Genomic DNA, 27,794 nt, shown 5'->3' with positions numbered 1-27,794 from the left:
TTTAAAAAAAAAAAAGATAAGCAGCGAAAAGGTTAAGAAGCAAAAATTCTAAGTATCAATTACATTGAAAATTATGATAATGTATAACAATAGCTTCTAAAGACTCCATCTGAGTTTAGGGTCATGCTGTGTTAGGTGCTGCACAAACACATAGGGCTTGTATACATGGGGGTTTAATCCGTAGTTTTTTTTGCTGTGTCAGGTAATGTGCGGTACACAAACTGTGCATGGGATGGTATGCAATGGGCATCACTGTGTACACATGGCAGGGGTTTGCTGAGAACTGATGGCATGGTGTTCTCAGAGGGTATCCCTTGCTCCTTTGCTTCGCTGCTGAGCAATGTATATTCTGGGAATTTTTTTCTTGCTGCGCATTGTGGGATGCACAGCAGACACCAGACTAGGATGTCAACGAAGCCATCACCACCCACTTACCTGGCCACCTGAACAATGGATTTCACTTCTTTGTCAATCATTTACACATTCTTTCCATAGGTTTGCCAACATGCATTGACTTTCAGGCTTGATTGCATTCACTACCTGTTTAATATAAGTGACGCAATCAGCAATGAAAAACTTTCAACACTCCATCGTGTTAAGATTGGGATCAGCATCCATAGCGCTACATATCCGTGAGAACGAAAGCCTCATGTATGTGGCCTTGAAACAACGAATCACACCCTGGTTGAGAGGTTGGACGTGCTATGGGGGGGAGAAAGACTACTTCAACGTCATTATGCGCAAACTGGAGTGCCGCAGGGTGGCCAGGAGCATTGTCTATGAGCAGCAACACTTTAAATTCAAGTCCTTTCTCTTCGAGGTATTGCTTGACCTCCAGAATGAAACACTTGTGGAACTAATCCAGAAATAATGCTGCCGTCACCCAAGTCTTTATTTGATTGCCAGAACACAGGCAGGAGATTTTTGTTCTTGCCTTTTAGGGCACGGGGATTCGCAGACCTGTAGAGCAAGCTCGGCTTTATTAAATGCCCAGCCGCATTGCTACAAAACACAGTCACATGGTCGTTAGCCACTCTGAAGCCAGGGGCTTGTCTTTCTGATTTTGAAATATAAGTACAATTGGGCATTTTTTTTCCAGTAGAGCCCAGTCTCGTCAGCATTAAAAACTTGTTCTGGAAGATAGCCCTTTTCTTTTACGATTTTCTTTAATTGTTCGGGGTAGGCTTTTGCTGCCTCTTCATTGGCAGATGCAGCTTCACCAGTAGTCTGCACATTTTTGAGGTTGAAGCAGTTCCTAAAACTGTTAAGCCAACCATGGCTGGCTTTGAATTCTCTCTCATCAGAAGGCTATCCCTCTTTGGCGAGAGGTTTGAACAGCGCATAGAGGCTAAGAGCCTTTTCTCGCAACGTGTTGCCATCGATAGGCACATGTTTACGGTTCATGTCTTCCAGCCATAAGTTTAATGCCTTTTCAGTCTTCGCTAAAGTCTTATCACACACCTGGCTCATCACCTTAGCAGTTATTGGAGCACCTGATGCCACAGCTTGATGAATTTCTCTCTCTCTAATCTAGATGGCACGGATGCTAGATTCGTTGCAGCCATATTTATGCCCACATTGGCGACTGACATATCGTCTCTCAATAAGTCCAAACACAGCCAGTTTTTCCTCCAGCGTTGGAACAGATTGCTGTTTCTTCAGTTGAGCACTAGATGAAGTAGTTGGCTTCCGTTTAGGGGCCATGTTGTATGAAAAAATACGTATCTTTAAACACTAGAATCACACTCAGTGTGGTGAGATGCTCACACTATGAGAGGCACGCAGGAACTGAGACTGACATCTCCCATCTCATGCTCACTCCAGGGCATATTCTCATTGAGTGGAATGGTGGGCGGAATCGCCCGCAGTATTTACAGGTATCTTATTTTTCCTTTTTTTTGCCGAGCGCGTATAGTTGAATTCGCGTAAGTTAAATGCGCGTATGATGCGACTCACCTGTATTATCCAGAGGCCACATAACATGGCTGCTGTTGGTTTGCAGTACTGCGTGGCCTGCTGCCCTCATAGTAACATGCATTGCAAAGGGGCATTTTTTATTGCCTCAAGGAGTAGCCTCTGCATCTCCCTGTCTTTTCCATGCTGGTTTTGATCCTGGCAGGTACCACACCATCCTCTACCACTGCAGTAATCTCTCTGGAAAACTCCTAGTCGGATTCCCTCTCAGTCCTCAGATATTGCCTCCAACTCTCCCTGTTTTTCAGGCGGTTTCTGGACTCTGTAAGGATGTCCATGAACATTTCATCACAAGTTTTCTGTTTCTCCCCCTCAGGTTTGCCAGCTGCTAAGCCATTGATAAGGGACTTGTCCAGGAGGGCTTGGCCAGTGTGAGTGCTGAAGCTCTGGAAGTATTAACAAAAATTACAAGTGGTTATTGTTCGTGTTCTAGGGAGGCTGAGATGGCATTTTTTTACATATATTTTCTGGCTTTACCTTTCTAAGAGTCTTCCCAGTCTGCGGGGGACCCTTGGAGATGGTAAGTAATGTGTGTATTGAGATTTTTGTTTCAGAGTAACAGCCGTGTTAGTCTGTATTCGCAAAAAGAAAAGGAGTACTTGTGGCACCTTAGAGACTAACCAATTTATTTGAGCATAAGCTTTCGTGAGCTACAGCTCACTTCATCGGATGCATACTGTGGAAATTTTTGTGTGTGCAGTATATGCTCTTTGCTCTGCTGTTGTGTCGTGGAGGTTGGGGCTGGGGGGAGGCATGGGGTTTGGGAATTATGTTCCTGGTCTGGCTTTGCAGTTTTGATGTGCTGTGGAGGTGCTTATGTGGTGTTGGAGGAGGGTTAATGGGGTGAATCTGGGGGCGAGTTGGATAGTAATTCCCTCTACATGCCCTGTAGGCTATCGTGGTTTGGATGACATTACACTGAGGAGGGTGACCAGGAGGCAGAGAATGACCTTATTTAGAGATAGTTGGTAAAGTTATTCTCCAAGATGGTGTCCCAGAAGCGCAGGACTGGAAGGGAGTTGCGAGCTATACGGGGAGGATGGAGGTGAGGAGGGGAATGGTGTGTGCAGCTATTCCTTATAATGTCCAGACAAAAAGTAAGCAATTTTTCAGCCTTAGGTTTTGCTTTCTCTCTCCTGCAGTCACGTTGGAAGTGCGGAGAAAAATAGCTAGGGTACTACGATTGCCTGAAACGTTCACTGGTACCAGACTGTAAGAATGTGTGTTACAGGACGGGGAGCTGTACACTTTGTAGCTTTATGGGCATGCAGTGTGGATATCTACCTCATGTAAACTGAGAACACTAACCAAACTTCTTTTCCTGTAACCACTGTTTCAGCAAACATTTGCATTTTGCACAAAAGAATATTTTCCTTATTTGATTCTGCCACTGGAGGGGATCAGGGGAGAAGCTGCAGCTGTGCCATGCTGCTGGCCACCATTTTGAGGTGGAAAACAAGAGCTTGAGGAGGATGGGGCAGCATTTGCTGGGCAGGACAGCTGAGGGAAGGGGAAAGAAAAATAGGTCATGGGTATGCCTCCTTGAATAGGTCATGGGCCTGAAAACAGTCAGTAGCATAAAGTGGAGGTCAATTACCTCGGCTGTGTAGCTAATGAACAGGGGCACTGAACAAAGAGCATGGGCCAAGGGAGGGTGGAGGGGATCGCTGACTTGGAAAGGATTCTAGCTCATATCCGTTTACAATGAGTGCGGCCATGGGGCACCGGGAACAGAAGCTAGCATGGCAGCACAGCATAATAAATAACAATAAATTAAAACTTAAATATTAAATTATGAAACAAATTATAAAAATACTTACAATGGAGGGGACCTCAGCATGTATCAGGCCCCTTGGTCTTGGTCTGGGTTGCTGCCTAGGAATTGGGGTTGGTTTCTGCAGTACAGGAATTGGACTTGCCTTCTAACTGACTGCCACTGGGTTCTGAATCCAAAAGAGATCCTGGTGTTCCAGGGGGATCTCTTCACTGCGCAACTTTGTGCTCATCCTCCAATCAGTCTTGCTGCTCATGGCCGATGAGGGAGGGGAAGACAAGCTGCCTGGGTTGGGTGGTCATGTGGTTACGTAAAATCCATTCCAGCTCCCCAAGAAATGGACAGGTTACATGTCCCCTGCTGGATTTTTTCCTGTTGTTCCTCATTTTAATATAGCTGTTACTGAGCTATTTGCTCTTTGACTGGCACTGTTTGTCATCCCAGTCGTGGCCCCTCCTGGACATCACAGAGTCCACAAAAAGGGGTTTATTCTGGTGGCTGGAACATGAACTTCCTGCACTGACACTTCTCAGAGGGCGATGAGATCCAAGGTCTCGGAGCGGCTACTTGAGGCATGTTGAAGGGCTTCTGGTGTATTATCACAGCTGTTATGATATACTGGAAACCAGGAGCAAATGGACAAAATCTTCCTGTGCACCATCTTATAAACGGGGGAGGAGACATTGGGTCAACTTGACCCCAGAGCAGGACAGGGCACACAGATAAACAGGTCAATAAAAGTCACCTGCCAAGCAATGTGGGATAGCCATTGGAAGAGTGCCAAAGTAGTTTGCAGCAGCATTGCATGCACACAAACAATAAACCAGACTAACTGGATTCGTAGCAAAGTTAGTTCACTTTGAAAGAGGACTCCAGAGTTCAAGATAAATGCAGTTTGTGCACTACACTGAATTATGTCATGTGTACACAAGTGTTTTCGAACTGGATTGACTCAGTTTAGTCCAGTTTTAACTCCCCTTTTAAACAAAACCCATAATGAAAAACCATCCATTTGACCAATGGATTATGATTTAAATAGACAAAACTGATGGAGTGGGAAAAACTAAATATTATCCTAATTTTACAGGTGGAAAATTGAGGTACAGAAATATTAAGTGACATGCCCATATTCACATACAAAATATTTGGCAGATCTGGGAACTAAATCTAGGTCTCCTGAGTCCTAGTCTAAAACCTTAAACACAAGACCAGCCTTTCTGTTAAACTAACTACTCGATTTTGGTTATAAATTTTCCCACTGAACATTTTTCTGCACAAAATGCTCATCTGTTGAAAGCAAAATGTTTTGTGGAAATGTACTGATTTTGAGGAAATTTTGTTTTGGGGAAAAAAATGGCAGGGGACAAGGGGAGTAGTATGCTAAGGTTTAAATGTTCCATTTTGACATTTTTGGAATAGTCTCTTGGCCTGGGCCTTGCTGGCCACCAATGCCTTATCCATATTCCTAGCGGCCTCCTTGGAATCCCTGGGACACTCCTCGGTCCCTGAGGTCATGCTCTTAAGCCCACTCCAGAGCAACATCACCAGTCCTGACTGTTGGTCCTGTGACCACTGAGTCTGTTCCCTCTGGTCTTACGGGACTGTAATTGGATCCCATGGTACAAGAACAGGATCCATCACTGATGCAGTAAACTGCCTCCTCATCCCCCTCCCCCACCGCAGATGATTCTGCCATGCCAGAATCTTCCTCTCCCTTGGTGCCTAACGACTTTAAGGCATATCAGGACCTCTTGAGGCTTATGGCTGCTATCTTGGGTATCCTAGCGGAATTCCTCCAGGAGAATACACTTAAGGTCCTGGATATCCTCCAACCATCAGCTTCAGTGAAAATAGCCCTCCCAATAATTGAGGCTCTCCAGGACTTTGCAAAGGCCCTCTACTGTGAAGCATGTGGAGAAATGATATGTCATTTCCTTGCAAGGGTCTGAGGGTTTCTATTCCCATTCTTCTGTAACTCCCTGATGGTGACTGCAGCAAATGACAGGGTGAGGCAGAGAAGGTATAAATCTACTCCCAAAGTGTAGATTTAGAAATCTACAGAGAGTCCAAGAGGATGAACTAAATTGGGAGAAAGATTTATACCTCCGCTTCCCTTCAGGTTTGTATTGCAAAACAGCAGTTGCTGCTCTCCGAATATTACTTTGTTAATTGGGTGGCCGTATCTAAGTTCACAGACAAGTTGCCAGAAGTCTCTAGGGAAGAGTTCAAGGCATTCATTTTGGAGGGCCTAAACTTTGTTGCAGGCAGCCCTGGACATGGTGGAGGCCTCAGCCAAGATTATGTCATTAGCTGTAGATAGGAGGAGGGCCGCGTGGTTAGGGAACTCTGGCATTGAGCCCAACATGCAACAGAATTTACCATTTTATGGCCAGTCCTCCCTTCCTGTGCAGCAATGGTATTAATTCGGAAAGAGTCATAGATCCCAAAGGAGGAGGTTCTCTGATTCTTGGTTTAGCTAACAGCATTTCTAAAGGATATTCCTATATTGGACATTTGAAGGGTTGCCACTTGGTCCTCTGTGCATACTTTTGCAAACCACTATGCTATCACATCTGCATCCAGATCAGATGCAAACTTTGGGAAGGCAATTCTGCAGCCCTTCTTTAAATAGACTCCAAGCCCCACCTTCTGTGAATACTGCTTGCGAACCACCCACATAGACTACATGGCTCCATCTACTCAAAGAAAACATGGTTTCCTGTGACTGTTCTTTTAGATGTGATGTAGACATGTATTCCATGACCCATCCTCCCTCTTCTCTGCATCGGCATCTGCACTTCTGACATTTGGTGAGAAGGAACTGAGGGGGTCAGAGCATCGCCACCCTAATACCACCATGGGAGGGACTATGGCCTCAGGGCGTGAGCACAGCCCCTAAGGATATTACTAGGCAAAATTCTCTAGCTTTGATGCATGGGGAGTGCACGCCCACCATAGAATACATGTTTGCATCACATCTCAAAGAACAACAGTTTCGGGCAGGCAATTGGTTTTTTATTATTTTTAATTTAAGTGACTTTTATATTACATGTACAAAATTTAAAAACAAAAAAGTTAAAATGGGAAGGAAACATTTTGATTTTATTAGAACAAAACATTTGTTTGACCCCAAACAGAATATTTTTGAATTTTAGTTTTATGGGAAGTGTCAATATTTGTTTTGTTTTTTCATGTTGGAGCAGGTAAAAATTCGGAATCCACAGAATTGCCAAGGAAACAGAAAATCCAGTTTCCACCCAGTCCTACTAACAAGAATCTCCATTGCTCAGTAATTTTGACATGCTGTTTCATTACTTTACTTTCAATAACTGAAAACAGAGCAAACAGCTAAGCATAAAAAGTATAGCAGACTTTCACTGTATCTTTATTCCACCTATCTGTATCCATCTGTGACAGGGGACACTCGCCTCTTCTGCTTCCAGCACATCCTGTCAGCTGTTAACCTAATCAGGTGGGTCTTCAGTGGCTCAGCCCTCCAGTCAAGTCACACATAATCAATATGTAAACAAACAAGCCAGCCCCTTTCAGGATAAAAGGTCCACCAGGGCATATCACTGTGCCCTTGCTGGGCTCACTTCTTAGCCCCTTCTGGGCTGACTTTAAGTCCGTGCCGGCGCTGCTATGGAGCAGTGCCCCAGGGCTTTCTCCCTGGACACTCTTTGTCTTATCAATTCTTATTGTGCCAGCTCGCCAGCCAGGTTACTCCTTCAAGTTTGGTCTTCTTCCTGGGGTAACAAAAATCCAACAAATGGTTGGCAGGGTCTCCAGCCCCATCCTAGAGTCCTTTAAATTTCAGCCCTGTGCTTGGGTTTCTACACGAAGCTTATCCCCTTCTCGGGGCTTTGGCCACCGCCGGTGGCTGGTGTGGTACCTGGGCCCGCCCACTACTTCGGGACCCCTACACAGGGATCCTACAAATAGCAGCCACATGCTGCCTCCTTTAATAGTTGCTGCTGCTATTCCCTAGGCCTTTCCCTATGTAGCCTTTTCTCTTCAGCCTTACCTCAGGGTTCTCTATTTGTTCCCTTCTTGAGCAGGGTCTCTCCCAGGCCTCTTTACCTGTGGAGTTCTGCAGCCTTCCAGTCACACTTTCTCCTTCTGGTCCCAGCCAGCAACTGATCTGCTCATGTCCTGCAGCTCCTTTTAACTGAGCCTGCTGGATTCTGATTGGCTGCTTCCCTGCAGCTTCTCTAGGCCTGGAGGACCCACCTTCACTGCTCCTTTTCTGGGGTGGAGTGTGGTAGGACCACGAGGCCTCCAGCAGGGGGCCTCAAATGGGCTGGTACACCCCATGATACCATCTGTCTGTATTTTGAAACTTCTATAAATATGCCATTAGCATCAGAAGTTATGATCACAATACTATGAAGACGCTTAAATTGTTTTGGGAACAACTGTTTGGGGGGTTGTAATCTTTGTTCCTTATATGAATTGACAGTTTATTACTTCCACTTCAGCAAGTGCTGTCATTTTTGAGGAATCTGGCTGTCTGGTGACTGTGAATGAGATGATTACCAAATGTGCAAAACCAGTGGCGGAATCTATAGCTGGTGCATTAGTTTACAGATGTCTCTATTGATTTGACTTTTGCCCCAGTCACTGTAATAGTAAGAATGATGTGCTCAGCAAGCTTGTGACTAAGATCTTCTTTAAGTGGCGTGGTCACCTTATGTTGCACATAAGGTTGCAGATACTGGGCCAGGGTCTTGGGAGGCCATCTGTAGGAGCATTCTGTAGTGGTTCAGAGTTGGAGTGTTGTGACTTGACACTGCACCTTACTTAGCGCAGTGACATAATGGCACTATGGGGCCATCTTGCCTCCCAAGGTATCTCTATGATCCTCGTTAATGGTAAACCTCCTGCACTGGAGTTTACTCTAGAAAATCTAACCTTGTTGTAGTGATAGCTTGAGTTAATTGGAAACAATTCCCCTTTCTGTGTCAAACAACTCTGGATCTCCAATAGGTAATTCACCATCGTGGAGTGGACTAAAAGAGCTTTTGAGAAGGACTGGTAGATATAGTTTCATGTGCTGAGCAGTGAAATCTCTTACCAAAACTTTGAACAGTGGTTTCCAACGATGCCCTGTAAGTACATGGGAGCCAGAATGGAGGCTGGAGCTTTTGGGATGTTGATTATCTATCCTGCTGCTCTCATGCAAAATTGTCTTCTAGTAAAGATTAAACAAAGTATCTTCTATATAATAAGATTCCAGGATAGTCATCTGTTTGGATATCACTCTGAAGCCTAAAGTGTCTGTTGAGTCAGTGTGAAGAGAAGGAAACAGCTACAAGCATGGTTGTGAGCTCTTTTTGTTCAGAATACCACCAGGTTCAATCATTACTGGGTTTTGTGGTCTGTTGCTTTCCAATTTTTAAGTTCTCAGCCACTTTGCCTTTACAAATTATACCCCTGGGACAACAAGGTTTGTATCTATGCCATGCCAAGAGTCCTAAACCATTGTGAAATCAGAGGTAGTTTACATGCATCAGTTTCATTGGTTGTATGAGGGAGGCTACATGGATGGTGAAGTACTTACCCCAATGACCACACCCGTATGACAGGGGCTTTCAGCTGCTAGTAACCATAATTTGTAATCGCACACACATGTGTGTGTGTGGGGAGAGGGGGTCAGGGAAATGGGTTAGTATGTCACCAGCACTGCAATATTGATATGCTCGGAAGGATTAGATTTTTATCAGTAAATATCGGTAAACCTAGATTTCACCGTACACCCCCCCCCCCACGAAAAAATATTTTCATCAATAATAATAAAAATTTACCAATAGTCAAAGTAAGAAAAATGCTGTTTGAGAAGTTAATAGCATTTGATTTAAAGACATTTATTTTATAAATGTTGACATGTGGTGTTGATAATTTGTTTTTTAATGGTTATAAAGTTTTAGCTTTTTGAATCTCAATGTCTACTGTCATTAAATAATTATTGTCTGAACCTCTGTTGTCTAATTCTTCCTAATTTCCCACAACCATGAAAATCTAAATCAATAAAAATAAAATACTTCAGAAATAAACATTGGTATTACCTGCCAAAACTATAAAAAATAAAAACCAGATTGTGTCAAGCCCCCATATTAATATGCTGCAGCGTATGAATATGGGGGCTTGGCACAATCTGATTTCTTTGTATGTCCAACACATTTAGAATTCTGTGTGTGTTTAATCTTTTGGAAATAATTAAAATGTAGCAGAGTAGCTGAGCTGGCTGTGTTCTTTTCTACCAGGGGAGGCAGAGTTCATGTCTTCTATGAGGTCTGGCAGGCACTAACTTTGTGACTAAAGACACATTCAGCCTTTAGGGAAGGGAAGGGGTGTTGCTTTGGTGCTGACTGTCCCGGATGACTGGAAAAAGGCTAATGTAGTGCCAATCTTTAAAAAAGGGAAGAAGGAAGATCCTGGGAACTACAGGCCAGTCAGCCTCACCTCAGTCCCTGGAAAAATCATGGAGCAGGTCCTCAAAGAATCAATCCTGAAGCACTTGCATGAGAGGAAAGTGATCAGGAACAGCCAGCATGGATTCACCAAGGGAAGGTCATGCCTGACTAATCTAATCGCCTTTTATGATGAGATTACTGGTTCTGTGGATGAAGGGAAAGCAGTGGATGTATTGTTTCTTGACTTTAGCAAAGCTTTTGACACTGTCTCCCACAGTATTCTTGTCAGCAAGTTAAGGAAGTATGGGCTTGATGAATGCACTATAAGGTGGGTAGAAAGCTGGCTAGATTATCTTTGAAAACTCATGGCGATCGGGGGAAGTCCCGGACGACTGGAAAAAGGCTAATGTAGTGCCCATCTTTTAAAAAGGGAAGGAGGAGGATCCTGGGAACTACAGGCCAGTCAGCCTCACCTCAGTCCCTGGAAAAAACATGGAGCAGGTCCTCAAGGAATCAATTCTGAAGCACTCAAAGGAGAGGAAAATGACCAGGAACAGTCAGCATGGATTCACCAAGGGCAAGTCATGCCTGACTAATCTAATTGCCTTCTATGATGAGATAGCTGTTTCTGTGGATGAGGGGAAAGCAGTGGACGTGTTATTCCTGGACTTCAGCAAAGCTTTTGACACGGTCTCCCACAGTATTCTTGCCAGCAAGTTAAAGTAGTATGGGCTGGATGAATGGACTATAAGGTGGATAGAAAACTGGCTAGATCATCGGGCTCAACGGGTAGTGATCAATGGCTCCATGTCTAGTTGGCAGCCGGTATCAAGTGGAGTGCCCCAAGGGTCGGTCCTGGGGCCGGTTTTATTCAATATCTTCATAAATGATCTGGAGGATGGTGTGGATTGCACTCTCAGCAAATTTGCGGATGATACTAAACTGGGAGGAGTGGTAGATACGCTGGAGGGGAGGGATAGGATACAGAAGGACCTAGACCAATTGGAAGATTGGGCCAAAAGGAATCTGATGAGGTTCAATAAGGATAAGTGCAGGGTCCTGCACTTAGGACGGAAGAACCCAATGCACAGCTACAGACTAGGGACCGAATGGCTAGGCAGCAGTTCTGCGGAAAAGGACCTAGGGGTGACAGTGGACGAGAAGCTGGATATGAGTCAGCAGTGTGCCCTTGTTGCCATGAAGGCCAATGGCATTTTGGGATGTATAAGTAGGGGCATAGCGATCAGATCGAGGGACGTGATCGTTCCCCTCTATTCGACATTGGTGAGGCCTCATCTGGAGTACTGTGTCCAGTTTTGGGCCCCACACTTCAAGAAGGATGTGGATAAATTGGAGAGAGTCCAGCGAAGGGCAACAAAAATGATTAGGGGACTGGAACACATGAGTTATGAGGAGAGGCTGAGGGAGCTGGGATTGTTTAGCCTGCAGAAGAGAAGAATGAGGGGGGATTTGATAGCTGCTTTCAACTACCTGAAAGGGGGTTCCAAAGAGGATGGCTCTAGACTGTTCTCAATGGTAGCAGATGACAGAACGAGGAGTAATGGTCTCAAGTTGCAGTGGGGGAGGTTTAGATTGGATATTAGGAAAAACTTTTTCACTAAGAGGGTGGTGAAACACTGGAATGCGTTACCTAGGGAGGTGGTAGAATCTCCTTCCTTAGAGGTTTTTAAGGTCAGGCTTGACAAAGCCCTGGCTGGGATTATTTAACTGGGAATTGGTCCTGCTTTGAGCAGGGGGTTGGACTAGATGACCTTCTGGGGTCCCTTCCAACCCTGATATTCTATGATTCTATGATTCTATGACTGGATGGTTGACTCAGAATGATGTCAACAGGATTGGGTGTCTTACCTCCCTGGTCAAAGGCTGTTGCTGCAGTAAGTGCCTGTTTGTCAGAAGAGTGGTAACCTCTTGGTTGGAGGACAGCAATCTCCCCTGCTAACTAAATTTGTCCCCAACAGAGAATTCAGTGGAAAAATGGTAACTGAAGTCTGAACAACTATGTGAAAACAAATCACAACAATGCATTTTATGCTCATCATGAGATACTGCAGTAATTACTGATTGACAGACTTTTAGTCTGGAGGTTTGCATTGAAAAGCACGTGAAAGCTAGAATGTGGATTTGACGTTTCTGTTAGCCTGCAGAATTGGGTTGGAAGCCTCATTAGAACTGGCTTTGCATTACAATGAGAGCTGAGGCTGCTCACCACTGCAGGAGGGACTTGGCACTGTGCAGTATCAGGCTCATAAACTTCTTGATTTCCTTTTCCCTCTTTTTTCTCTCCCTGTCATAGAGTTTAATTGGATTTTAATTTTGTTTTATTATTCTTAATAACTGAGATCACATTCTCTGTTACTGAAACCTCCAGGACATTAAATCTAAGCTTCTGTATCATTTATGGCTAATAAAAAAACAACCAAAGAAATCCAACCAACCCCCAACAACAACAAAAACTCAAGTTGATGAAAAGCAGAAAGAGGATGAGGACTCTGCATTCAGGAGGTTTTCATTAACATGCATACTGTAGGGATTAGTTGGAAGTATATTGATGGGTGTGGACCAAGTTTCAGTTTTCTCTCATGTGGAGTTGATACAGCTGGTGGTTCATAAGACCATTTGCAATATTGGGGCTTTGAAAGTTTGCTGAATCTCCTCCCAGGCTGTTTCTCTTTTTGTCGTGCACATTTTACATTATTTGTAGTGTGGAACCTTTCATTCCCCACAATGTGGGTTACGGGACAGGACTCTGCAAAGTATTTTATCATCAGGGAACTCTGAAGTTCTGTTGAGCTCGAGGATTTATACAGTTGTGATTGCTCACATATGTGTGGCATTTGGTCACATCATGTTGTGTATGTTTAAAAATATAAAAATCCTAATAAAAATGTAAGGGAGGTTACTGGGAATGGGAGGACGATTAAAAGTAGTGGTTTGCAAGTTATGTCTTTAAACTTATTTAATTTTAGCTTGTTTGACCTGATGTCTTTTGAACTCATTATGGGAATGTCAGACACATGGCCTGTGGGCCTGATCAGCCTGCTTGATGCATTTATCTGTTCCAAGAGAGATTCTGCAGAGTGGAAGCTTTAATTTTTTTTTTAAAGGACATTTTCTACTCCTTGCAATTGTGAAGAAAACCTTCATAATACTTCCCAGTACAGCACTGTCTTAACCTGAAACAATTCTGAGAGATTTAAGTTACTACATTAATCTCAGTAAGTTAACTCTTAAGCCTAACAATATCATAACATCCAAATTTCTAATGATTTAGGCATACCTAATTTGCAGTTACCCCAGATGTGCATGTACCCCATTGCACATAAACAATGGTCAAACAAAGTGAAGAAATAGCAGAGGCTCTAAAAGTGCACTGCATTAATTTTCCCCCTCTAAGTCATGTTGAAACTTTATTAATAAAGTTTAGTTACCACATAAACAAAGTGCTCTTGGTCTTTGTGAAATCACTCATTATCAAGAGGAGATCCATTGTGAATTGAGAGTTATATATGGCTCTGATTTTGTAGCCCCAACCCACAGATCATTATTAAAAGTATAATTTGTTCCACTCCGTAGTAGAGAGCTTTACATCTGTTTTTCTTTAACATTGTTGTGGACTGATTCAGATGTATTAGGTGAGCAACATACTTGTGTATCCAAATACAGCTGAGTTGGACTCTAATAGGGTGTTTCCACTCTGTGTGGTGAGGCATCTTTTGCTATTACCAGGAAGAAATAAATGACCAACATGGACAAATTAAGAGAAGATGGGGTATTAACTGTGTTGTTTAACTTTGATCATCCCAGAATGTAATGGCTGGATTCCTGGGATCTTGAATATGTCAAGAAGAAAAGGCAGTTGAATACTCTTAAACTGTCTGAGTTTTTTATGTTAAAGAAACAGGAAGAGAATTATGATGAGATTTATGCACTAGCTTAGTAATGAACACTAACAGCTATGTAACCACAAGGCCTTTTGTAATCCTAGAATTGTTATTCTTAACTATCTTTATGACAGGTGACTAAGGCTTAAACATTTCAGCTTTGTGTCTGTTGATTTAAAATTATATGTTCTGGTGAAAACTGCCAGTTAATTTGGTTATCTTTGCACCAGTATAGTATTCTCTCAGATCCAAGTTCAGGGGGGAATCATCTCATTTTTCTTTTGGTTTTCTAGAATCATGAGACATGAGTTTACATGTTTTCATACTGAGTTACAAGGGGTACCAAATATCAGGGGTGATTCCACATAATCTCATTTTTTATGACAGCTGGTAAATGTGAGAGATTTCAAAGCTCTATAAACATATGAGACCAATTATATGACGTGTAAAGATAGTTACTCATGCATCTTAGTTGGGTGTTTTCACCATCCCACCTAAAAGGCTATTCCACAATAGCCATAATAAGACAAAACTCCACTGTCTCTATTCGATTCATGATTTTTAGTATCTAGCAAAATTATGAATTTAAGATCTCAGATACAGAGTGATTGCTTTGTGAAAAGTGTTCGCGCACAAAGCGATCGCTCTATATCTGACGTCTCAGTCCTCATCCTCAAAGAAAACCTTCACAACACTTTCAAAAGATGAGCCTAGGAGCTTAAATTCATAATTTTGCTAGACACTAAAAATCATTGACTGAATAGAGATTTATTTTTTATTACAATAATCTACTAACAACCCTCTCTCCCTCCCCCACCAGCTGCTTCCACCCCTTCCTTTCCTCCCTATGACTGGAGGAGTGTTAACAGGTCACTTTCACCTTGAATGGTCTCTTGAAATGTGTTAACTACTTATGCTAAACAATCTGTTCCATCTGGATGAGTTTCCCAGACCTGAAGAAGAGCTCTGTGTAAGTTTGAAAGCTTGTCTCTCTCACCAACACAAGTTGGTCCAATAAAAGATATTGCCTCACCCACCTTGTCTCTGTAATATCCTGGGACCTACATAGCTACAACAACATTGCATGACTGGCATCTTCCTGTCACCTGTGATTCTTTCTCTCGTTATTTCCCCAGGGGGAGCGTGGTGATAGTCTACACTACTCATTGCTCTGGGAAAGTGATGTATTGACTAGCCTACTTTCTCAATCTGAAATGTTATTATTGACTTGTAAAAAAAATAAATCTCAATCGTGGAAGCCTGTCAAAAGAATTTTTGGGTAGCCAATTAACGTATTGCTAGCCATGAAATCCGTTTTGTCTTTAACTTTTGCCAGCTGGTCTCTTCATTGCTAGGGCTATTGTAACATTAACAGTGATGAATAATATATTCCTTTGTAGGTTTCAGAGTAACAGCCGTGTTAGTCTGTATTTGCAAAAAGAAAAGGAGTACTTGTGGCACCTTAGAGACTAACCAATTTATTTGAGCATGAGCTTTCGTGAGCTACAGCTCACTTCATCGGATGCATGCCGTGGAAACTGCAGCAGACTTTATTTATACACAGAGAATATGAAAAAATACCTCCTCCCACCCCACTGTCCTGCTGGTAATAGCTTATCTAAAGTGATCATCAGGTGGGCCATTTCCAGCATTTCCAGCCATGGACGGTATGCATCCGATGAAGTGAGCTGTAGCTCACGAAAGCTCATGCTCAAATAAATTGGTTAGTCTCTAAGGTGCCACAAGTACTCCTTTTCTTTTTGCGAATACAGACTAACACGGCTGTTACTCTGAATACAGTCCCTCAGTTTTCCACCCAGCTATTGTCATGGCCTGATTCTACAGCAAACAGGGAAAGATTAAGAATGAGCTCTCAAAAATGGATACTCTCATAAAAAAACAACCTTCCATACAAACTTCCTCGTGGCTGGATTTTACTAAAACTAGACAAGCCATTTACAACGCACACTTTGCTTCTCTACAAAAGAAAAAGGACACTAAACTTTCTAAACTACTACATCTACAAGGGGCCACAGCAATGGTTCCCTCAACCCACCCAGCAATATTGTTAACCTATCCAACTATACTCTCAGCCCAGCAGAAGCAGCTGTTCTATCTCGGGGCCTCTCCTTCTGCCCCTCCACCCCCACGAACATGATACAGTTCTGTGGTGACCTAGAATCCTATTTTCGACGTCTCTGACTCAAGGAATATTTCCAAAATACCTCTGAACAACATACTAATCCACAGAAGTCTCCCTACCAACACTACAGGAAGAGGGATTCTAGGTGGACTCCTCCTGAAGGTCGAAACAGCAGACTGGACTTCTACATAGAGTGCTTCCGCCGACGTGCACGGGCTGAAATTGTGGAAAAGCAGCATCACTTGCCCCATAACCTCAGCCATGCGGAACGCAATGCCATCCACAGCCTCAGAAACAACTCTGACATCATAATCAAAAAGGCTGACAAAGGAGGTGCTGTTGTCATCATGAATAGGTCAGAATATGAACAAGAGGCTGCTCAGCAGCTCTCCAACATGATTTTCTACAAGCCATTACCCTGTGATCCCACTGAGAGTTACCAAAAGCAACTACAGCATTTGCTCAAGAAACTTCCTGAAAAAGCACAAGATCAAATCCGCACAGACACACCCCTGGAACCTCGACCTGGGATATTCTATCTACTACCCAAGATCCATAAACCTGGAAATCCTGGGCGTCCCATCATCTCAGGCATTGGCACCCTGACAGCAGGATTGTCTGGCTATGTAGACTCCCTCCTCAGGCCCTACGCTACCAGCACTCCCAGCTACCTTCGAGACACCACTGACTTCCTGAGGAAACTTCAATCCATCGGTGATCTTCCTGATAACACCATCCTGGCCACTATGGATGTAGAAGCCCTCTACACCAACATTCCACACAAAGATGGACTACAAGCCGTCAGGAACACTATCCCCGATAATGTCACGGCTAACCTGGTGGCTGAACTTTGTGACTTTGTCCTTACCCATAACTATTTCACATTTGGGGACAATGTATACCTTCAGATCAGCGGCACTGCTATGGGTACCCGCATGGTCCCACAGTATGCCAACATTTTTATGGCTGATTTAGAACAACGCTTCCTCAGCTCTCGTCCCCTAAAGCCCCTACTCTACTTGTGCTATATTGATGACATCTTCATCATCTGGACCCATGGAAGAGAAGCCCTTGAGGAATTCCACCATGATTTCAACAATTTCCATCCCACCACCAACCTCAGCCTGGTCCAGTCCACACAAGAGATCCACTTCCTGGACACTACAGTGCTAATAAACAATGGTCACATAAACACCACCCTATACCGGAAACCTACTGACCGCTATTCCTACCTGCATGCCTCCAGCTTTCACCCGGATCACACCACACGATCCATCGTCTACAGCCAAGCTCTGCGATACAACCGCATTTGCTCCAACCCCTCAGACAGAGACAAACACCTACAAGATCTCTGTCAAGCTTTCTTACAACTACAATACCCACCTGCAGAAGTAAAGAAACAGATTGATAGAGCCAGAAGAGTTCCCAGAAGTTACCTACTACAGGACAGGCCTAACAAAGAAAATAACAGAACGCCACTAGCCGTCACCTTCAGCCCCCAACTAAAACCCCTCCAACGCATTATTAAGGATCTACAACCTATCCTAAAGGATGACCCAACACTCTCACAAATCTTGGGAGACAGGCCAGTCCTTGCCTACAGACAGCCCCGCAACCTGAAGCAAATACTCACCAACAACCACATACCACACAACAGAACCACTAACCCAGGAACCTATCCTTGCAACAAAGCCCGTTGCCAATTGTGCCCACATATCTATTCAGGGGACACCATCACAGGGCCTAATAACATCAGCCACACTATCAGAGGCTCGTTCACCTGCACATCCACCAATGTGATATATGCCATCATGTGCCAGCAATGCCCCTTTGCCATGTACATTGGTCAAACTGGACAGTCTCTACGTAAAAGAATAAATGGACGCAAATCAGATGTCAAGAATTATAACATTCATAAACCAGTCGGAGAACACTTCAATCTCTCTGGTCACGCAATCACAGACATGAAGGTCGCTATCTTAAAACAAAAAAACTTCAAATCCAGACTCCAGCGAGAAACTGCTGAATTGGAATTCATTTGCAAATTGGATACTATTAATTTAGGCTTAAATAGAGACTGGGAGTGGCTAAGTCATTATGCAAGGTAGCCTATTTCCCCTTGTTTTTTCCTACCCCCCCCCCCCAGATGTTCTGGTTTAACTTGGATTTAAACTTGGAGAGTGGTCAGTTTGGATGAGCTATTACCAGCAGGAGAGTGAGTTTGTGTGTGTGGTTTTTGGGAGGGGGGTGAGGGGGTGAGAAAACCTGGATTTGTGCAGGAAATGGCCCAACTTGATTATCATGCACATTGTGTAAAGAGTTGTCACTTTGGATGGGCTATCACCAGCAGGAGAGTGAATTTGTGTGGGGGGGTGGAGGGTGAGAAAACCTGGATTTGTGCTGGAAATGGCCCAACCTGATGATCACTTTAGATAAGCTATTACCAGCAGGACAGTGGGGTGGGAGGAGGTATTGTTTCATATTCTCTGTGTGTATATAAAGTCTGCTGCAGTTTCCACGGTATGCATCCGATGAAGTGAGCTGTAGCTCACGAAAGCTCATGCTCAAATAAATTGGTTAGTCTCTAAGGTGCCACAAGTACTCCTTTTCTTTTTACTTAGCTTTTGAGATCTTACTATGTCCTGAATGTGGAATATGTATGGAATGATATGGGAGTTGTAATTTTAAACTCATTTTTAAATAGCTGTAGCAGCACTATGCTAGAATAAAAGTTGATCATTGTTAAATATTTGGAAACTATATAATAGCCCCAGCTTGTAGATTATTGTAATTAAATAGGTTTTCTTTTCTCTTAACAAAGAATGTTAATATGATCACTGTTTTCTCCTTATCAGAATATGGTGGCATGGGCTTGGACTTCTCCTATAGCATTGCAGTGGCAGAGGAACTGGGAAATATCCACTGTGGGGGAGTTCCTATGGCTATTGGAGTGCAAACTGACATGGCTACACCAGCTCTAACAAGGTAACTTTCAAAAGAAATCCTCAGTTCTCACTCTTCTCTTCAACTTCAAATTTGTTAGGAAATAATATAATGTATTTAGCATTAAAAAACATTGCTGACCAAATTTACCATTTTTTATTTTTCCCCAAAACCAAGGTAAGCTCCTCTTTAACCTCACCTTTAAATAATTTAGTATAACAGGAGAATATGATTTTACACTGGAAGATAAGTTTTTAAAACCAAGTGATGTGTTCTACTTAATCTAGAACACTAAACACAGAGCTTTGACTCCTCTGAAGCATTCTAACAAGCTGGTCTGGAAGACTAATAAGCCAAGAATCAAATAATTGATTCAAGCAGACACAGATTTGTTTCTCATGGTGCTGGCATTATTCAAATAGAAATTAGCTAATTTAGGTATGTTTCTTAGACAAAAATAAATATGCCACCTTTTACTGCAGTACATTGGTTACTGAAAGCAAGACTAGACATAAGTTAAACACAGAACCTCAACATGTTAATTTTTCCAGACAAATCAATATGCACCAGTAGAAGGATTCAATAGCTGGTGTGAGAAGACGAATGGTAGTAATGCAGTCTTGAGCAACAACAAATGAGAATCAGTTATTTGACTGTCAGAGACTAATTTCACACAGTCTATGAAGATAAATCTCAACAGGTTTTTAGCATCTGTCTTAAAGCAAATTTGGATATCATGGTCTGAGAAGTGGAAACTCACTTTATATCCTCAGATGACACTGTTGAAAAAGGAAAAGTTGTGGGTGGAAAGATAGAGGAGGTTGGAAGAGTTTAAAAATAAGAAATAATAATAACACATTGAACCAAATTTAGGAGTGATGTTAATGGTGACCTTCTGCATTGAGTATGACTGGTTCAGAAAACAGATGTAACTTGCTCCAATTTTAGCATTCGTTAGTTGCACACGAATGATGGAATGAGGGGGGTGGTGTGGGTGCAGGAAAAAAAAAAACTCATAGGAAGGTGGGTATAAGCTTTAGAGTCCCCTCGCAACACCCACAACCTCCCCTTAATAAATCCAGGCTGTAAACTGCCCATAGTTTTCCAATCCTTTCTGAACCAAATTCATCCCAACGCAGTGACACCAAGGATGAATTTGACAGTAATTACTAGAATCAGTCCTCTTTCATTTTTGCAACTCAGCACTGTGTTTGCTTTTCTCAATCCTTCCAGTACTTCCTCCATTTTTTTCTGAAATAATTGTCAGGTGACAATAAGTTTAACTAATTCCTTTAATGTCCTAACATGTGTGTCACATTGACTGACTGATCTGTGTATGTTTGTCATTTACCAGGCATTTGCTTACCTGCTGCTTAATAATACTTATTTTTAAAGGGCCTTCATTGCTTTGGAATTGTTTCTCTTTCTTTATATTCAACTGGTGTCACATCTATATCATTCCATCTGAATCCAGTTTATTGGATTTCTACATTCAGCACCAGATTAAAGCATAAACTAACTAAACTACAGCTTAGGGCAGGAGAGGGCAAACTACGGCCTGCAGGCCACATCTGGCCTGTCAGGGCTTTCAATACTGCCTGTGGGATTGCCAGTTCCATGGCGCAGTGGGGCTAAGGCAGGATTCCTGCCTGCCTTGGCCCCGTACTGCTCCCGGAAGCAGCTGGCACCACATCCCTGAGGCCCCTGGGGGAAGGGCAGAGGACTCCGTGCACTGCCCTCGCCTTTTGGCACTGCCCCCTGCAGCTCCCATTGTCCAGGAATGCGGAACCGCAGCCAATGGGAGCTTCAGGGGTGGTACCCACAGGCGAGGGTAGTGCGTGGCAAAGCCGCCTGCTCCACCCCACCCCCAGGAGCCACTGCCGGATGTGTCTGCCACTTCCGGGAGTGGTGCAGGACAAGGGCAGGCAGGGATCCTACCTTAGCCCTGCTGTGCGCCACTGCCATCCCAGAGCTGCTCGAGGTAAGCGGCACTGGGCTGGAGTCTGCACCCCAAACCGCTCCTGCACCCCAACCACCTGGCCTGAGCCCCCTAACCCCCTGCTTTGAGCCCCCGCACACCCCTCCTGTACCCGAACCCCCTGCCCTGAGCCCCCTCCTGCACCCCAACCCCCTGCCCTGAGCTCCCTCCTTCACCCCAACCCCTTGCCCTAAGCTCCTTCCTGCACACCGTACCCCCCCACACACCTTGCACTCCCTCCCACACCCCAACCTCCTGCCCCAGCCCTACATTCATGATCCTGCATACAATTTCCCCATGCAGATGTGGCCCTCAGGCCAAAAAGTTTGCTGAGGGCCTCACAATATGAGGGGCCTCTAAAAAAAGAAAAAAACGGACTCCATTTCAAATTTTATCAAAACCAATTGATAAATAAAGGAGATATGGGAAAAAGAATATTCTCTCTAAATATAGACATTTTTGTTCAAATATGACACAAATATACACATCTGACTACACAAATACCCTAACCTTATCTTTCACTAATAGTTCATTATTGACATGCCGGAAGGCCAGGGCTGAGAAAAAAACAATAATTGCACTTGTATAATTAGTATTTCTACGTATAAGTCTGCTATCAGACTCCTAAGGCAGCCTTTTGTTGGCCAGCTGCTACTGGTAAAATTCTGACCATACCTTCATAATTTATTTAAATAAATAAATAATCTCGCTGCCGATAAAATTGGGAAAAATGTGAGGTAGTGTCGTGAAGCAGTCCTGCCAAACTCATACGGGACTCGTCCTAGGGGTGACATCATATATAGTGACAGGTCTCAGAGTAGCAGCTGTGTTAATCTGTATCTGCAAAAAGAAAAGGAGTACTTGTGGCACCTTAGAGACTAACAAATTTATTTGAGCATAAGCTTTCATGAGCTACAGCTCACTTCATCCGATGCAAGCTTATGCTCAAATAGATTTGTTAGTCTCTAAGGTGCCACAAGTCCTCCTTATCATATATAGCAGCCCCCTTGGCTGGTAATAGCCGGAATGCCGCCATCTTTTGTTTATGGTCCAGCACGCTCAGTTGTATAGTGCCTTCGCTCCTGATTTAATTTGTTTTCTTAAGTGTTAGTATGTTCTTTCTTCTTTTGATCTGTCCATACGTACAATTGTGTATTTTAGTGCGCACACCGCTTTCTGCTTCATGCACTATCCATGCTTCACATGATTGAGTTTGCAGATGATCGTCTTATGGACTTGGGTTGAGTGGATCTTGAGGAGGATACATTTGTGTTGGCTTCCCTCTGTCAGTTTCGGGAACCTTAGTAAATATCAGAGAGTGCTGAGAAAGGATAAGTAGAGGGGTTTGAGAGAAGTGAAGGAAGATATACATATATATCAAAATATTCTGAGTACTTGATGAGCAAGTTATTTCAAATTATGTGCATATATGATTTATAGGCAATTAAAGCCTATAATATTCATTATATTTGCTTGAATGTAGGCTAATTTTTCTCACTTTCTCAATGCCTGTCTAGAGATTACCAGTCTTTTTCTGGTAAATTCTCTCTCTTTCGTGCATAGAGCTTGTTGTCACTCTGTGTGTCCGAGGTTTTTACTCGAGAATAATTAGTGGTCATGGGGGAGACAGAGGATAGAGAAGCGAACGCAGAGAGATGTCTGCCTAGAAAATGCTGCTAGAAAAGCTATCTGCTCTAAGCATTCTGTGCATCGAAAGTGACAAACTCTGTAGCTTATCATTTGAGGACATCATCAATGACTTTGCTCTCCAAAAATCACAAAAGAAAATGTTTTAAATTTCAGTGTTAAATTTAATGTCATCAGCAAACCAATATACTGCAGGTAGTACTGCTTCCATTAAGTAAGATGGTCTGTGTAACTAACTGCTTTTGTGTTGCTATAGATATAAAGTTTTCATATCTACTAATTAAGAAATCATAGATGAAAATATGTTAATTTGAAACTATTTTATAATGCAAACAGGCATATTACAAGATGTTTTCAGAGTAGCAGCCGTGTTAGTCTGTATCCGTAAAAAGAAAAGGAGTACTTGTGGCACCTTAGAGACTAACAAATTTACTAGAGCATAAGCTTTCATGGGCTACAGCCCACTTCATCGGATGCATGAGCTGTAGCTCACGAAAGCTTGTGCTCTAATAAATTTGTTAGTCTCTAAGGTGCCACAAGTACTCCTTTTCTTATTACAAGATGTGTTTTAGTTAGATTATTATTCTATTTTTACAACTTTGCCTTTGTATATATGCAAATAAAGAGCTTTCATGTTTATATATTCAATGTCCTTTCTGTGAAAATAATCAACTAATTTTTTTTTATGGTATGGGGCCTCCTTGACATAGCTCAGACCTCAGACCCACTTGACATAGCTTAGGGCCTCAGAATGTCATAATCCGGTGCTGTCAACATGACAGCTGTTGTAACACATCATTTTCCCAAAGTTTTCACCTGTCTCTAAGAGCCCCTGCTCATCCTGTAGTTCCATAGCAGTCCTGTCCCTTAACAGCAGCCCATCTAACCAGATTTAGGTTACAAGCCAGTAAAACACTTCAGCATTGGGACTGCTTACATGCTTAAAGTTATCCATGTGCAAAAGTGCTTTGCTTGATTGGGGCCATAATAAGGCAAAGTATCTGCAACAAATACCTCTGAAAACTGAAGGGTTAGATAATGGCATTCATTCTGGAATAATGAACTATTAATAGCATGATTAATAATAAAGATGGGAACTGATAATAAAGTCAAACATAGGTAACAATAATAAAAAATATTATTCTTTATAATAGGTCATTTAAACTATTGTTGATAAGGAGACTTAATTGCACAGTCAACTGATGCCTATGTAGTTTTGCAGAGAAGGACATTCTATCTTCTCCTTTCCCTTTTGAATAACAACATCTTTCATTTCCTGAAGCCCCATAGTCTGAAAATGTGGATATACTTCCATGATTTATACTGATCCTCCTTAAAAACTTGGAGGTCTTACTTATGGGAAGTCTTTCCAAAGAGAATTTCCTTTGCCTTACACAAATACACCAGAAACCTGAAGACAACAGACAGTAGCTATAGTTTATCATTTGATCACTCCTAGCACAGCTGTACTTCATTTATTATACTGCAAAGGATAAAACTGTAGTCTTCTATAAGACTGTAGAGGATAGCCCATACCTTAAGAGGCTTTTGTTATTTTAAATTCTTCCCTGTGGTTTAAAAGAAATCACTAGATAGCTGAGGGCAGAATTTTGTTCCATTGTAGTATTTTATAATGTTTTTCCAACACACAGTAGTAACAGCACCTAGGAGGGTAATCAAGATAACTGACCACACACATAAACACATTCCAGTGGGAGAGCACACTACATTCATTGCTTTGATGTTGGGGAGAGGTGCTTCAGAAGACTTAGAATAGATGAAGTTGCAATATACCGGGGTATGAAGCCTTCAGTGCTTAGGAAACTCCAGCTAGTACAGAGCTGCAACTCATCTCCTTAGCAACACAGACTATTGTGAGCATATCAAACCTGTTCTCTGCTGTATACGCTGGTTTTCCATAAATTTTAAATCTACGGTCCTTAACTTCAAGGTGCTTGTGACAGAGTCTGCTCACCACAGTAGCGCCTCTGTCTGGCCATCACAGGGATTAGCTGTGCCAGCTGGTGCGCCCTCTTCAGGTAGCACCTTTCCCATCATTGTCTCCGCTTGCAGACCCACTTCAGTTCAAGTACCACAGTGTTCTCTTCATCACTCAGTCCTCCGGCCATGTCATCATCCGTGTTTTCCCCTTTCCAAGGGTGAAGTATCTCAGATCAATCATTCAGCCACTTCCCCAGTGGTGACTCGGGGAGACCCCGGCCCACCCACTACTCTGGATCCTGACTGAGGAACCCTGTAGACAGCAGCCCCCTGCTGTGTTCCTTTAACTTCATTCAATGCTGCTTCTGTTCCCTGGGCCGCTTCCCCAGGGTCCCAGCACCTTCGTCACCCTCTTCTCAGGATTTTCAGTCAGCAAGTCCCAGCATCCAGCCAGGCACTCCCTCTTGCTCCCTGGTTCCTGCCAGCAACTGCTCTGTTCAAGGTGCTATCCTTCCTGCAGCCCACTAAGAACACAATCCTGACTCTTTGAGCTCCCCCCAGCTACTGTCTCTGGCCCTGCTGCTCCTTTTATGTGAACCTACTGGGTCCTGATTGGCTGTTCCTTGCAGCTTCCCTCTAATTAGCTGCTTCCTGCGTAGCCTCTCTAGGCTGCTTGGAGGACTCATTTCCACTGCTCCTTTCTGGGATAGGGTGTGGCAGGCCCATGAGGCCTCTATTAACCCCTTCTTCTCCAGTGTGGGGTGAACACCCCATCACAGTGCTCCATTGTCTGGGCCCAGGATATCTAAAAGATTGCATAATGCACGGGAAGAAAACCATGGTCAACATCTTTGCTCTTCTGTCACATTGGAACTCTCAGCTGTGCAGGAGACAGAACTTTTTGGGCGGTTAGCCCAAAACTGGAATGAACTCCCCCAGGAATTAAGGACCATCACAAACCTCACCAACTTCTGCTCTAAATGAACTTGCATTTCTCTGATCTTGCCTTGTCTAATATAAACATGTAACAACATGTATATTTATTAAAACAAAACAAAAATCCTACCAATACGTGACAGTCCATTGCACACACTTCTCTCGCTGGGGAGAGGATGAAAGAACAAACACGTAATAGATGTTAGTCATGTTGTGTTAGCCATATGTGGGGAGGGGAAGGAATTTCCCCTCACACCTATTTGACAGTGACCTTTGCATTGTTGCCTTTGCGGCATGGAGTACGGGTCATTTGCTGGGATTATCTGGGTATATCTCTGTGACATTCTATACCTTGGGGGAGCATCCTGGAACCCCCATATTACTCATTTTTATATAATTGTGATTTTACCTTACAAGGTATGCTTTATATGTATCGGGGAAAGGTTATTATCTGCTGAGAGTCATTTCTCTATCCATATATGTATATCATTAATGTATATGAAATTATGAGTATTGTGTTGTATGGTGGTCACTAAAACATGCTGTAAATTGGGGAATCAGCCAGATATTAGCTCCCCAGAAGCAACATCAAGGAAAGTAACCAACACTTGGGCAGGATTTCAAACAATCCATCAACAGCCATTGTCCAGCAAGGGAGCTACAATTGCTAACTATCCTATTGCTACACAGTTCATCCTGTTTACCCTTATTAAATACTGGCACATTAACGTCAAGGCAGATCTTGCAGTTTACATTGAGGATCTGTCCTTCAGTCAGAGAAGCTGGACTGGTGGGAGAACCTTTTAGTCTGATCTGAGTACTAGCTGCCACTTTCACTCTGTGGGTGCATATAGAAGCTGCATTTCATTCACCCCATTCCTGCTGATATCAAATCATGTCAGCAGCTCCAATTATAGGAACACCAAGAAACAGACTGTGGAGTCTTTGCTCTTTCTCCTCATACACTGGGCCAAGTTCTGTTTGTTTTATTCACGCAGAAAGAGTGCCCTGAAGACCCGAATATACCCAATCTTGACAGGGATGATCAAACTGCAGCTGGTCGTTCATTCACCGAACAAAACACAAAAGTGAATATATGTCATAGCGCAGCTGGTATCACTGCTGTTATTAAAAGTTGCCCGACATTTCCTATTATAAAACCTGGTTTTCAGTTGTTCATAACTTTAGCAAACTTTAATTGTTTGGGGCTGATATTTTCTATGAGTGTCTACCTTAGGCTAGATTTTTTTGAAAGTTTCAGCCAAAACAGTTCAGCTGTTTCTGGGATCAAGATTAGGGAAAATACAGTGTTTTGCCATTTAAAATAATCCTGAAAACCTTTTCTCTGAGAAACTCTCATGTACCAATGTTTTGGAAAAGGGAGTTGAAATTTGGCGAGGATGTGACTTGTGCTGTTCCTGTGGAATTGGCCAAGTTATAAGCCTCTGTAAAAACTCAGTCCACACACTTTTAGTAGAGACTTAGAATTTAGCAGCTAAAATCTCCAAAGATTCCATCCTCACTGAGCATGCTCTAGCCCCTCACAACTCCTCACGCTGACCGGACTGTGCATGCACCATTCCCACAGAGCAACTGAGCATGTTCCATGCCACCTTAATTTTAGCATTTCAGTGCTTGACTTTGCAACCTTAATGTTCTTTTAACACATTTTTATGTGTAATGTATATAAAAATAAAGCTCCTTGTAGACGCTGGAACATTTTTTCCCCCTGGTCCATTGTATAAGAAAATAGGTCCCAACTGTGGCACATTAATGATTAATGTTAAAATAGTTACATAGAAACTATCCATTCTTTTTTGCCCCATACTTGGTATTCATGACATTCCACCAACATTACTGTTAATACTGAAGAAATGATTAAATATTATACTGTAGATGATGTTAAATAGGGTAAAATAAAAAAAAGTCACAGCAGGATCCAAATCCCATTACATTTCCTTGATCCACTTCTTAGTTCTGTTTATGTGCGCTCATTTAAAAAGCTGAAAGCCCCCTTAATTCATCTGAAATAGCAATGAATTTGCTTTCTGACAGATGTGATTCTTGATGCATTGACTGAAAATATGTCAACTGTACATCACTATTCTGGTTTAATAGAGCTGATGATCATCCTCTTAAAGTG

At 42.8% G+C, this 27,794-nt stretch overlaps 1 protein-coding gene across 3 annotated transcripts in view; it reads left to right on the top strand.

Moving 5' to 3' along the window:
- LOC140907610 (putative acyl-CoA dehydrogenase 6) overlaps positions 1–27,794 on the top strand; it is a 143,809-nt gene that overhangs the window by 85,791 nt on the left and 30,224 nt on the right. For 2 of the 3 annotated variants that reach the window (XM_073333921.2, XM_073333924.1), the window contains one exon: positions 19,062–19,191. In XM_073333921.2, coding sequence (XP_073190022.1) covers positions 19,062–19,191 — 130 coding nt within the window. Of the gene's footprint in view, positions 1–2,407; positions 2,495–19,061; positions 19,192–27,794 lie in introns of all 3 variants that reach the window. The other variant, XM_073333922.2, reaches the window with a different exon arrangement.

Source organism: Lepidochelys kempii, chromosome 2 (assembly GCF_965140285.1).
Source record: "Lepidochelys kempii isolate rLepKem1 chromosome 2, rLepKem1.hap1, whole genome shotgun sequence".
Lineage (NCBI taxonomy): Eukaryota > Metazoa > Chordata > Testudines > Cheloniidae > Lepidochelys > Lepidochelys kempii.
The sequence above is the reverse complement of the archived record's forward strand: the minus strand, read 5'-3'. Positions and strand labels throughout refer to the sequence as shown.